Raw genomic sequence first — 13,473 nt, forward strand, 5'->3', positions numbered from 1 at the left:
CTGCTTGCATACACATCAACTTTATTAAACAGTAACTGTCCTTCATGAATCATGCAGTTCAAGGCCAGGAAAATAATCAGAGACCATGCTATGCTCTGTGCTGAGGAGATAGAATGGTTTGCAAAACATAAGGCAAATTCTGCCTTCTGCCACCCACCACAGTTTCCCTGGGATGAGGAACCAGATGATAATGTTGGGGCCTCTTGAGTGCTAATAAATCAGATTGGCAGCCTACATCTACTTTATATGAATTTTGTACAGTCCAACCCAACTTGGACCACTCCAAGGCTCCAAAGCAGAAGATGAGCAGCCAGAAGAACTGACAGTACCTGTGTTCTAATCACAGCTTCAGACCACTTGGGTTTCTGTAAAACTAGATTTTTATTTACTTCATAAAATACATTAAACTGCTTGGCTTTAAACTCAGGGTAGCAGGAAGGCATTTCCAAGGTTCTTGTCTTTGTTGCAGACCTGAAAGCAAAAGAAACCACCCACTTTTCAGATTAACTCCTTACTAGTCAGTCTGTTAAAAAAGTTTTTATTTTTAATTCTAATCATCATCTTTAGGTTGTCATCAGGCATATTCAGATACTCACTCAAACCAACTCTCCCTAATGCCATCCTCTCTGAATATTGGATCAAATTCTGCACCGACCACAAAAGGAATCATGCAGGCAGAGAAATTGTGTAATAGCATGCACCTACATGACTGGTGTCAAAAATGTGGCTGAAATCAGGATCTCTTTCCTCCTCCAGCTTTAGAGGCTGTAACTGAGGTTTCTTTTCTCTTTGGTGAGTCCAGCCAGCAAGCCTTTTCCTTGGCAATGGCATCTGCAACAAAATAGCAGTTGTGTTACATTGGAGTCAAATTCAGTACTGTTGTGCCCTTGCAGACAACAGTGTATATATGGGCAAAAACTGGCTAAATACAATGCCACTAATGTCAAAACGTTGTCATTTCCTGGATATTGAAAGGTATATAGGCATGACTCAGTTGCTGGATTTCAGAACACAGGAAAGAAGAAAGAAGAAAGAAAGAAAGAAAGATTTCATACAGAGCACTTACCATCATTTCACAACATACAGGATATGCAACACGCTCGGTGCCAGGATCACTGGCTATAGGAGACTTCAGTGTTAACAAAACCTTGGCTTCAAGATTACTGCCAAATGGAAAAATGGAGGCCTACGGCTCTCGCTCAAACTGTACACTTGAATTGTGTGTCTGAAGTTCAGATCTAGGTTTATGTTTACTTGGAGTAATGATAACATTAATATTTCCTCAATAAAGAGCTTTCAAGGAAAATGTGTATTTCTGTTTGTAGGACTGGTTGCATGTTCTTGCTCTGGGTGTCAGTGAAGGTTGATTACAGCATCTGTGAAAGGAAATTTCTCAGACTCAGTCTCACCATGCATATATTGGGATGATGTTCCTTGCTTTGATAAAAGAAGCAAAAATGATTTACAGATTTTCCTTGTGATATTTACTTATTTTTTTCTTGTCAGTTTTGACCTTTTCTTAGTATTTCTCTTTTATTGTTAAGTCCTAGACACTAAGTTAGTTATGTGATGACTGAGAACACATCACTTGTCACTTGATTCTAGCTCTCTCACTCCTAAAAGCAAAAACTGGATCATGTTAGCAGCATGGATGGGTAGTTTTACCAGTGAGGTCTGGCAGATGTCTTAGTGCCACAGATGTCTCTTACTGAGGCATCATGGCAAATTTTGAATGTCCTTATATAGGGCACAGCTAAAGTCCATTTCAAGAGCAATTTCGTGCCACTGTGCAAAGTAAATGCTATGACTGCTTCTGAACAAGAACAGAATGTGTTACCTTCCCCACCAGTGATGTGTTTTCACCAGTACTCGTAAAGAGACCCAAATGTGCAGTGAGTGGCAGACATGAGGCATCTGCAGAGAGATTTACCCATTCCCAGAAATCCAGCACCTCTGCCACCCAAGAGAGCAAAGGAGAAGAGAGGCTATCACAACCACTTATCAATCTACAGACTGTATTTGTACAGGAAGTGTGTTCTTGTTCTCTACAAAGTAGTAGCACCTCCTGGTCCATTCATGTTTCAGTTGGGTTGGGCAAAGTTAACCAGCTGCACCTCCATACTGATAAATAGCATTTTTTTCCTTCCCATCTTCTCAAAGTTCATCCTGAATCTGCATCCACCCGTTTGCCTACATCTGATAAACAAGGTATTCTTTGTATTTTACCTCTCTGGACACAGTATTGCTCAATTTTAAAATAACCACAATCATATGCTTCCCTTTGCAGACATCTGTGCACCTCAGTAAGTGTGCTTTATACTTTTAAAAGGAGGTGAACATCTCTTCCTTGTCACAGACATATTTAATATTAAAAATATGAAAAATCCATATGGATTAAATATTGATTTTATTTTTTAGAGAGCAAGTACAATGATGTTGCATTAAAATAATGCTATGTCATAGTTGTTACAGCTCTGATAGAAAAATAAACATCTCAATATACTACAGTGTCAACTCATTAATAAATATCACCATAGAAGTTAGTAGTCAACTGAAATTAATAAAACAACTATAAAAGTATACTATTTTAAATAATAAAATATTAAGTATATTTCCAGATGAACAAAAGTAGTGATTTAAAAGTATCATTTAAAATGCAAAATGAGCAGTAAGAAGTTATCAGATTTAAAACCTCTTCCCTTACTAACATTCTCTCTGCATAAAATCTAGAGACACATTATTTATCTCTCTATATTTTTTTATAAAAGGTAGTATATGTTAAATAGAAAGTTTAAAACTGTAGTATTATTAATAGCTGTCACACAATCGCTAAGTAAGACACTTTAAAGTAGCATTATTTTTGAAGCAGTAGTAGGTAAGAGTGAAGATGTCAGCACAGTGAATTCATCCAACACTAATGCCTCTGCAAAAGACTCTTTCATCTTTCAAACATCTCCCTTCAAAATATAACTGAAACAGCCCAAGTACAATATAGGTATCAGGATGAAATGTTAGAATTTGGACAGAAGCCATTATTTTAACAAATGCAAGATATTTTAATTTTATTTTTATTTTAGTAAATACGTACTTTTTTTAAAAGCATGTGCAGAAAAGGAAACAAAGAGAACATGCAATTCAGAACAGCTTTTCTGAAGTTTAAGAATCTAGAAATTTTAGGATTTTTCTTCCCCCCATCCCCCCTCCAGCAGGCCAACCACTCTGAGCTGGCTTGCTCTCAGTGAAACTGATTTGGCTCACTGTAGAGATGCATTCCCACTGATTAATTTTAACCTTTTTTCCCCCCTCTCCATGGACTTCAATTCTCTATAAGAGCCAACAGATACTTGTGCATCAGAGCAGTCTCAAGAATTAAAAATTAGTGTTTTTCTTAACTATTGCCCCATTTCTGCTTTCCCCTCTCTTGCAAAAGGGAAGCCAAGACATTGGCACCATGCGTTACTCGCCACTCGCCAGAGTAGGTGTCACCCAGCACTGACTCAGCACAAATGCCTCTGTGAGAAGTGCCCTTTCCAGCTACAGCTTGCATTCCTTAAGGCTGGCTGGTGGAGATCCAGGGGCTGGTGGGAAGTCAATGGGCAGGTGCCCAAATACTCCCCAGAAGCTTTAATGGAGGTCTGAAGCATCCAAGTTTACAGGCTGTCCCTTGCTGGGTTGCGGGCAGGCATTTTTGGTGAGTAAAGATGCGAAAAGCCCGCAGCATTAGTGTTCACACTGCACATAACGTAGTCCCAGTGTGGGGCCAAGTGCCTGTGATGCAAACCTAGGACACCACTGCTGCCAAGCCAACCTACTTTGGAGAGGTTTCCTGCCCTGACAGAAGGCGAAGCAAGATCTCAGAGCACCATTTCTGCAGGGATGCTGTCCCCCTTGAAGTCTCCACACAGGCAGCTGTGCCCTTGCATGTCTCTACCCTGGGCATCACCAGACCCTATGTCTGCTTTTAGGATGAGGGGTTGCTTGAAGCTGTTTCACACACTTACTTCCATGGTTTGCAAAACATGCACATTTAGCAGGAAATAAATATTATATATGATCAGACTGGGAAAATAATATTTTTCCATTGCAGTCTGAAAAATGCTTTACATAGCAGGTTTTCATGACATCATAGAGAGGAAAAAATAAATCCAGTTGTAAATAATAGCTAAAATGTAAACTATGCCCATAGGAACATCCTTCCTTTTTAAGGTTCACTTTTAACGTCCTTGCAAATGTAAGGGAATTTCAGCTGGGCACAATGAAAATTCCTTGCATACCATGTGCACGTTTTCTGGATGAAACAGCTATTTTCCCACACACTTCTGCAGCAATCTTATTAGTGTAGTCATGATGCTTGGCAATAACTATTTCATAGCATTTCTTCATTTTACAGTACTCAAAAAAAATCTGAAGTAAAATACATACTTTTTAATTACATAAACATGCAGTTTCTGAAGAGTTAGGCAAATAACCAGTCAAAGGTTAAAAAAAGGGGGACTAGAATTTGAAAATTATACATATGGATTTTAACAGTAACAAATATGCTGTGAAAAGTCATGCACATGCTCTGTTTGTGGGACCAAATCTAAAAACAATTCCCCAAACCAATGATGAGATGCAACAGTATCTGCTGGTATATTTTTGGATATAAGCATGCAGTAGAATTATTTGACTTCAATTTTTCTTGAAGAAGCCCAGTATAAGAAGTGTTATTTGAGAACTTTGGAACATTCTATTCTGAGGTTAGTTATTTTTTCCCCCATTTTTATGAACATCTTTGACGCACAATACATTGAAAACTAATATGAACTAATTTGCCTTTAATATCTCCCATATTAAGCACTATAGGAAGCACAGTCCTGCAATCACTGAAGAAATTCCTTGTGAATTAAAGGCTGCTTTCTCATTTAAGGTCATGTGCTGAGGGAACACAGCTCCCTAAATAGTGAGGCTTTTGTTGAGCTATTCATCTCCTGCAGCAGCCCTTCTGAAAAACATGGTCAAAGGCAGAGGGAAACAAGTACCAAGCAAAGCCAGAGTTTCTCATGGATAGATTCCATCCCTAGAAACAAAGCCTCCTCCCAAGAATCCTGCTCTGTATAAGCTCCCCATGGGCTTTCTAAAAGCCTTGACCTGTCACATTAGCAGCAGCTTATTCTCTTTCACCAGCCTCTTCCACAATACAGCAAAACCATGAGGGAGATGCAAAAAAAGCTATTTTTTGTGTTTTATTTTTTTCTTTCCTTTTTTTTTTCTTTTCTTTTTCTTTTTTTTAAATATCCATTTTTTAATCTCAGGACAGCAGGCAGTTTACAGTGCAATTTGTCCTGTGAGCCTGCTCTATCTGACCAGAGCATTTTAAACATTCAGGCAGGTGTCTGATAAGGAAATACTAGCCGTGCCCCTTCACAGGCAGCACTGCAATGCCAAGTGCTACAGAAGAAAAGCAGTAGCAGCATGATGTGTCTGGAAGATGGGTATTACAGCTCAAGTCTTTCTTCCACCAAGAACCCAGTTCCATTGTCCCCTACCCACAAAACTGAACTCCCTCTAAGAGTGAAAAGTAATTTCTAAAGAAAAAAAGATAGTTATTTGTTCAGTAAACACTTCAGTACACACTTAAAGGCCATTATACGGTGAGGAATATTTTTTTAAAAGGGTTTATAACACTGTTTAAAAAACATACTTAACCTCTTTTTTATATACTTAGATATACTCCACTAAGCACCGAATTTTTTTTTTTGTTAAGTTAAATAGACAACCAAAGATTTGTTTCCCACTCACAAATAGCCATGAATTGTGACAAGAGTAACAGCAGGTCAACCTTTATCAATCTTTTATCTTTATCCCACCGAAACCAATTGTTTGGAATCTTTTAATTTACACAGAAGGAAAACATTTTAAAAGAAAGAGTTTAAAGTGTACTTGATAGGTTACAGAATTAATCTACAATTAAGCTATCACTAAAGTCAGGGTCAGTGTAAAGAAATACTCTTTTTGTTAAATGAGACACTTTGTATGGTAGAAAGCTGAAGGCCTACTTTGGAGACTGCTTTAGAAACATTTAATAGTCCAATTTACAGGTTTTTTTAAAACACAGTCAAGACCCAAAGGTCTAGAGCTTTTATGACTAATGAAAGGCCCATTGTCTGTATATTATTTTTCCCAATCCCACTTGATCCATTACCCAAGAAACTTAACACTCATAAAACACTCATCATTTTTCTACATCCTGTCTTCCTTTCAATCCTCATACTCCTCAGGTTTCAGTGGGAATTTACGTAAGAAATACAGAATAGGAAATACAAGTAATTTCTACAAACTGCACATAAGGAAGTCCTGCTTTGTTTCTGTAACTCTTGTCTATGACAAATAGTGACAATATCTAGTATTAATAATAAATGTTGTTAAAATGATGTACTGTCTTCTGAGGTGATTTTTCTTTTTGTCAGCAATGTTTTAGTGCATTAGAGGTTGATCAGATTTTTGTAGGGTTTCAGCAGCACAGAGTTAGTAAATCAGACTGACACTTCCAACGCCCATAGAGCAATAACATGCCTTCTACCATTCTAGCTGGTTTCGGGGGCAAAAAAAAAATGCTTCTGCTTGACTTTGTAGCTCACATTCTGCTCTCAGACAAGCTTATATTGGTCCCACCATGTTTGGAAGAGTTTTGCCCACTTCTGAAGGCAGAATCTGATCCATATTTATAAAGTCAGTAAGTATGTTCTCTTAAGAAAAAAGAGTTCTATTTTCCTCACCTTCTTCTAAATTGCAGGTTCTTTTCCCCATCACACACTGGACATATTTCTCAATGCACAGTCACAAAAACTGAAGTGGTTACAAAAAAACTTACAAAACCTAATCTCATAAACTAATTTACATAGAGAAAAGAGCACATGTAAAATCAGACTTATGCCTGACATCATACAAAAAGATCAAAGTCTTTATTTGGCAAAACACTGACATGTAGCTAGCAAACCAAACACAGCTCTGGTATAATTTATCTATTTGCAATGGAATTGATGCTGCTGATTCTAAATGCGAAGTCTGCTGGCAGTGATCATCATGTAGACTATGCTGTTGTACAGAAGAACTCATTTTCTGTAGCCACTCAGTTTCCAAACACCTTAAATTTTGTATAAAATGGGAGGTTATATTTAAACAAGTAAAAAACCTAAAAATTACTCTTTATCAGATATAAATTATCTTTAAGTGACATCATCCATATAAAAATTATATATATAATTTACCTGCGTGTGCATGCATATGTGTGTGTATACACACACAACATGCACCCATACCAGGAACTAAACATTCATTTAATCCCATCATTTTTATGAGGAAAAAATAAGAGGCATAAGCAGACAAATTAGTGGAATTTGTCAACTGAGAGAACTATAAAAGTACCATTTACTCTATTTAAGAGCATTTTAATAGTTTCATCTATTGCTATAATATACAGCACTGTTAATACTTCAGTCACAGCTTTTTTCCATTCCCACAGAGCACATCAGTACTAGCTACATGTAGAGTGAGATCAGTGCTTTGTCAGACCGGTTTCTATCTACATTCTAGGCCATAACTAAATAAATTAGAATATGCTAAAGTGCTACATCAACACTAATGTTTCTGAACAGTAGTAACGCACATTTCTCTTTCAAAAAAAGTTTTAAAAAATACAGCAGCTATAGTTCCAAACATAATCACATAATGTGAATATGTTTACATGTCACTTTGTTACAGTATTCAACAAAATGCACAACAAAAAACCATATGGCAACAGTCAAGACTCCCACAGAGTACAAAAGGTAGCTTTTTAAAAGTCGAGCATGATGGAAATAGACATTTGCAGTCTTCAGAATTCACACTTGAAAGTTTCATTTAATCGCAACTTGCTGATGTCGATATTTATTTCCTCTGGTTTGTCACGTCTGTATGTTACTGTTCTTGTACAAACTGTAGGCAAAAACATCTTATCCTTGAAGGAGAAGATACAAGTTTTATCAGCAATTAGCTAACTTTTATATGCAAGAAAAAGATTACTGAAGATGATGGCTCTGAAATCAATTACCTTCTTTGTTGTAGATACTCTGTAATCAGATGAAGATTTAACTTTATTGCTACTCCCCTGCAGAATTATCTGCCTGATGATAAGGACAACAAGCAACCCGATCAAAAAGGTAACTATAAAGATTATGGAAAATACTCTAAAGTAGCTTCGTCCAGAGAAACAGTCTGCAACAAAAGGAAAACACAAGGGTAAAGTCTAACGTATGGAACTGGCACATCCCTCTAACACAGGCATATTTCCACTGCTTAGTAATATATAAATGTAACACGAGCCTGATAAAAGTTAAGAGAAAATAAATTAAGGGAAATTAAGAGGAAAAGTTATCATATGCAAGCTTCTAAAGTTGGGCATATCAAGAAAGGCAATTCAGATTAAGATCCATTGTAGAAAAATAGTGAAACTATTACTCCTTTAATCTACAGAACTAAGACTCAGGCTTCATTGTATTGCCCATCACAAATTCTCTGTCGAGTGAGTTTATAGCTAAAATAGAGAGGATGAAATATTAGAGATGTTTGGGACAGAGAGAATTTAATCTTCACAAGACGACAGTAAAGATCACTGGTAAAATATGAAAGAAAATGTGTTTTTTTGAATCCTTTTCCAGTGCTCTCCTCACTGGTAGACTAACACAGTAAGCTTTCCTTAATACTAAAGTTATAAAAAAGTATTCACAGTTAGTTTCCTCTTTTATGAACTGTAGTATAAAAACATTTATATAAATGTTAAGTGACAAACCATTTACCTGCATTTTTTTTGCTGTATGGAGTGATTACTTTATGAGATTTTATTAAAAAAGATTTTATTCTTCCACAGCCCTCATAACTGTAGTTTTTTATACTTGAAAGGAACATTTAAACATTACTGAACTCGAGGTAAGCATTCCACTTCTTTCTTGTTTCTGGTAATGTCAAATAATATAAGCATATTCAAAGTAATAAAACATACAGATGTCATAACAAATTTTTATAATTATTTCTTTAAGCATTGCTCAGGCAGGATTCATCATTATTAGATGTGACTTCTCAAGGAGCTGGGAAAACCAAACTTAGCAATGCTTGTCATTCGTATTTCCTGTTATTATTTATCTTTTACTTTCCCTAAAGCTACAAATGATTTTTATCTTTTTCCTGCTTTCTTTCTTTGCTATTGTAATAATGTGACACGCTTCTGAAAGACGTTTTAACACTGGCAAATTCAATTACTAATCCCAATAGATTTTAATCTCTTATTAAAATTACCTAGAAAATGCCACTTACCTGAAGTGTGGTCAATATAATGCAGTAGGTAAGCGCATGAGGTTGTGCACTGGTCAAGTATTGCTTGAGATGAGCTGTTAGAATGATGGCACTGAACACAGTTCCTGTAAAATAAAAAATATAATTAAAAACCTATGTCTTTCTCTGCACTCCCCTTTAAGAGATCTTATCAACAAGCTGACGTAGTGCTTACACATAATGCTTTCCTGTTGTTAGTAAAAACATTGTGACATTTATTTATTTTTTTTCTGAAATGTGATGCCTCTCTCAGCATTTTATCCCTCTGGTGCTTCTCAGAACCAACTAGTTGGAAGTTGTAAACTCAAACGTCTTTGGCTTTGAGCCACCTTCATCCAATCCCTGCTCTGCCTTTTGAGATGCGAGTTTGCCACAGGGTGTAGCTAAGGTCCAGCACCCTTTCTTCAGCTTTCAGCCTCCAGTTCCGTTCTAGTCCTTCCTTACCTATCAATCTGATTAGGATGCATGCTGGAACTGAAGGGTAGAGATAGGGGGAGGAAACACAGCTTTGTCAATAACTTTTGGATGCGATGTTAAGACAAAGCCAAGTAAGTCTGCACTGCTGGGCAGTTTAGAGAGAGCAGCACAAGAGGAAGGCAATGCTCTCAGTCTTACTGTCTTCACTGTATAGCCCTGCAGGAGACAGACATCACAAGATATCAATCACAAGAGATTCCAAAAAAGCCCTAGATGGATTTTTAATGAAGATATGCCGTTTTCTGAATTTACTAAAGGCGTGCATTTTACAGTGACTTTGAACAAGTGTAAGCCAGAAAGGCTAACTGCATTCTATCTAGTGAACTCTTAGCAGCAACCTTGCCAGATGTGGCCAAGCTTGGCTCTCCAACATTTTCACCAGATGAGTTATAATTGAAATTAATACAAATAAACAATGATTCTGTTTAGAGCACAATGACCTTTCCAACAAAAGGCTGATCTTTCACCCTCTGCACAGTGAGATTCAGAACATTACATGATGAGAGGGTGCAGAAAAGCCGTGCCCAAGGAAAGGGCTTCATTTGCTCTCTGTGCCAGGACCACACAGTGCACCACTGAGAGCCTGGTCTAGCTTCTCTCCTCCTGGGCTTGCTCATTTCAACCTCTACACTGTCCCTTCCTTTACATGGATAAGGAAAAATGATGGGCTTTAAAGCCAGCATGGCAAAGACTAAGTGTTTTAAAACTGCAATGAAGAATGTTGTTCTCTGTGTAAGACCAGCTCTGCTCTGCTGATCAGTGGCAGTGACACTGCACAGGCACTGCTCTAGTTCCACACCTCCTTCTTTCAGCTGAGAAGCATAAGGAGTGTGCAAAAACAAATGTGGAGACTCTTATTGGACTTGGTGGCATTCAAAAGTAGGATCAAATTTCCATTTTTAAAAATACAAATTTATGGTTTTATTTCCTACCCAGAAGATTTCATATGAAGCATGAAATGGTTAAAATAGATGCCAACATGCAATTCTCTGAATTGCCAGTGTGAATCCAACTACCCAAAGAAGTATCAAGTATGAACTGTACCAATTTCCTACAATCTAAATAGCTAAGAAATACAGCATCTACCAAGCAAAAATATTTCTTCATGTTTCAACACTAGGGAGTGAAAAAGTCAAGTCTAGCACAAGAAACATACCAGTTTTCTTCACAGGCTTTGTTACAAGTAGGGCAATATTCACAGAAACGGCCAAAGCTTCTTGGATCTGTGCACTCACACTTTCCACATACACATTTTCCTCTTCCACTGCAAATCTGGCCCTTTGAATTCAGGCAGTACTTTGCTGATTGTGATGAGCACTCGCAATGATCACCTTCCCAGCCAGCAAAGCATTTGCATTTACCACCTTCACATTCACCATTACCTACAACATAGAGAGTCTGGAGTCATATGCTTCCATGAAAACACAGAAAATAAATTTTTAGATGGATACATTTGTATTGTTTGTGCTTTACCTTAAACAAAGCAAATTTAGACCTGGACTTTCTAATTAGTTTTTAAGTTAACATCTTGGACTGAAATTACTGGGATGATAAATATTGAAGGCTGATGTTCATTGCTTAAGTTGAGCAAAAGTTGCTACTATGATGTCACCCTAAAGCCTTCTACTAAAATTTTTCTCTTTTGCCTTGGATCAAAACAATGGAGATTAGGAATTATGCAATGACCAGGAAAATAGTCTTTAGGCAAACTAAACAAACTTCTCTTTAGCAAGAAAACATTCCATTCAAATAAACAGCAAGATTCAGTGGAAGGAGTATCAAGTTCATGTGCACAGACCACGTTCTTTCCTTTTCCTTTTCCTTTTCCTTTTCCTTTTCCTTTTCCTTTTCCTTTTCCTTTTCCTTTTCCTTTTCCTTTTCCTTTTCCTTTTCCTTTTCTTCCTTTTCCTTTTCTCTTTCCTTTTCCTTTTCCTCTTTTTTTTTCCCTCTTCTCTACCATAAAGCAGACTACAAAAAGAACAAGAATTTCTAACAATTCTGTTTCACTTAAGAGTCTTCTTTCTGAAGCAGGCATTCCAAACAGTGTTTGTGTCTATACCAGTATTTGAAATCAAGTGCCACCGAATCTCTCACAGAACTGATTTAGGGTGGTAGAAAATCAGAACCTCACCTGGAAGCTACGATTCCTTCCTAATCTCTCAGTATCTCATATTCCCACTAGGCTGAAATGTATAAACTAGCTTTCTGGAATAAATGTTACTTTTTGTTTGAGAAATTAGTATTATTACTTATTAAGAATTTTGAGATTTAAATATTAAAACAGCTAAACTTTGGAAAAAAAATCAGTATATTTCCTGGAAAACAGTGGTGAAATTTAGAAGACAGTGTCTATGCCTGTGGTGAAGAGAGCCCAGGAGTGTGAATTCCTAACAAGATGTTCAGGACATTGCCCACATTAATTCTGCACAAACAATTCTTGTTCTTGACAGCCTTATATCACTGTTTTCAGCTGCATCATGTACATTAGCCTCAGAAAATACAGACATAAATGCTGCAACTTACCAGAACATAAGTTTCCCTGGTGATAGGGGCAGGAAAAATCATCCATTTCACAGTACTTGCCATACACCTTGCCTAGCTTGTTTTTGTAGCAGAAACATTTTCCATCTATGCAATTTCCTTGACCACTGCAGATGGGTTGGTCCTGGTGTTGCCTGCATTGCTCTGAGGAAAGTGTGTCTCTGTTAGAGCTACAGTTATTGTCATTGCAATGGGACTGTTTGCTGTCAGTAGAAGTTTCATCAGCCCACACTCTTTTGTGCCCTGTGCTATCTCCATACTGACAGGCACAGCTTTGCTGCACATTAACAATGGCAGTTTCATTGAAACCAATAGGCTTAAGTATGGCATATTTTCTTCCTCCAGTTGTATGACATCCTTTCATTGTAATTGATACATTGAAAAGTACCTAAGAAGAAATAAATATGGATTTATTATTATTATTATTATAATTAATATTATTTCCTTGCTTACATTTGCTTAAAATTTTTAACACATAAAAATAAAGCAGAATCTTATATTGTATATGAATGTGCACTAGCTGATAATAGCAAAATACACAGTGGTCACTTGTCAAACATGATATATTAGTAATGATAGGCATCACAAATACAGTTAAAATACTAACAATAGAGGATTGACAGAAGTCTACTTTTCAAGTTAAGAAAGCATCGTTGCAAAAGACAACTTTATACAAATTAAATGGAAATAGAAACACCATCACATCCTCCTTCTATTATTTAATGTATACATATCACAGAAATATTCAGGTAAGAATTGGGACTGGACTGAGCAAGCCAATACACAAACAGACACAGAGATACTCTTCATAAAAAGAATCTATAGTGAATGTCCTGCTGCAGAAATGGTCATGCACATAGAAACCACACAGGTTTCTGGATGGCCCTAGCTACTCCTACTAAAACACAGAAATGGCTCACATGCTAGCAGCAGATTACTTTCCTCAATTCCATGGAGCCAGTGCCTAGTTCTGGACCATGCCATGGCCATCACCACCATCCTCCAGGTCCTCATCCCAGCAGTGCCCACTACAGCAGCAGCCCCCATGGCTTTTTGTAGTCCTGGCACAGGACTAAGAATAATTCTGGTGGTTAGGTGATGGCCATA

General features: G+C 37.2%; 1 protein-coding gene across 7 annotated transcripts in view; it reads right to left on the reverse strand.

Annotated features, from left to right (window-relative positions):
* Positions 1-362: 362 nt before the first annotated feature.
* ITGB8 (integrin subunit beta 8) overlaps positions 363-13,473 on the reverse strand; it is a 49,180-nt gene continuing 36,069 nt past the window's right edge. For 3 of the 7 annotated variants that reach the window (XM_048303815.1, XM_048303801.1, XM_048303841.1), the window contains 6 exons: positions 12,349-12,754; positions 10,982-11,207; positions 9,331-9,434; positions 8,072-8,235; positions 706-831; positions 363-471 (listed from right to left, as the gene is read on the reverse strand). In XM_048303815.1, the coding sequence (XP_048159772.1) occupies positions 424-471; positions 706-831; positions 8,072-8,235; positions 9,331-9,434; positions 10,982-11,207; positions 12,349-12,754 (1,074 nt within the window). In that variant the 3' untranslated portion in view covers positions 363-423. Of the gene's footprint in view, positions 472-705; positions 832-2,390; positions 7,979-8,071; positions 8,236-9,330; positions 9,435-10,981; positions 11,208-12,348; positions 12,755-13,473 lie in introns of those variants that run through there. The other 4 variants (XM_048303823.1, XM_048303807.1, XM_048303832.1 and 1 more) reach the window with 4 other exon arrangements.

The sequence above is a fragment of the Corvus hawaiiensis genome, chromosome 1, assembly GCF_020740725.1.
Source record: "Corvus hawaiiensis isolate bCorHaw1 chromosome 1, bCorHaw1.pri.cur, whole genome shotgun sequence".
In the NCBI taxonomy this organism is placed as follows: domain Eukaryota; kingdom Metazoa; phylum Chordata; class Aves; order Passeriformes; family Corvidae; genus Corvus; species Corvus hawaiiensis.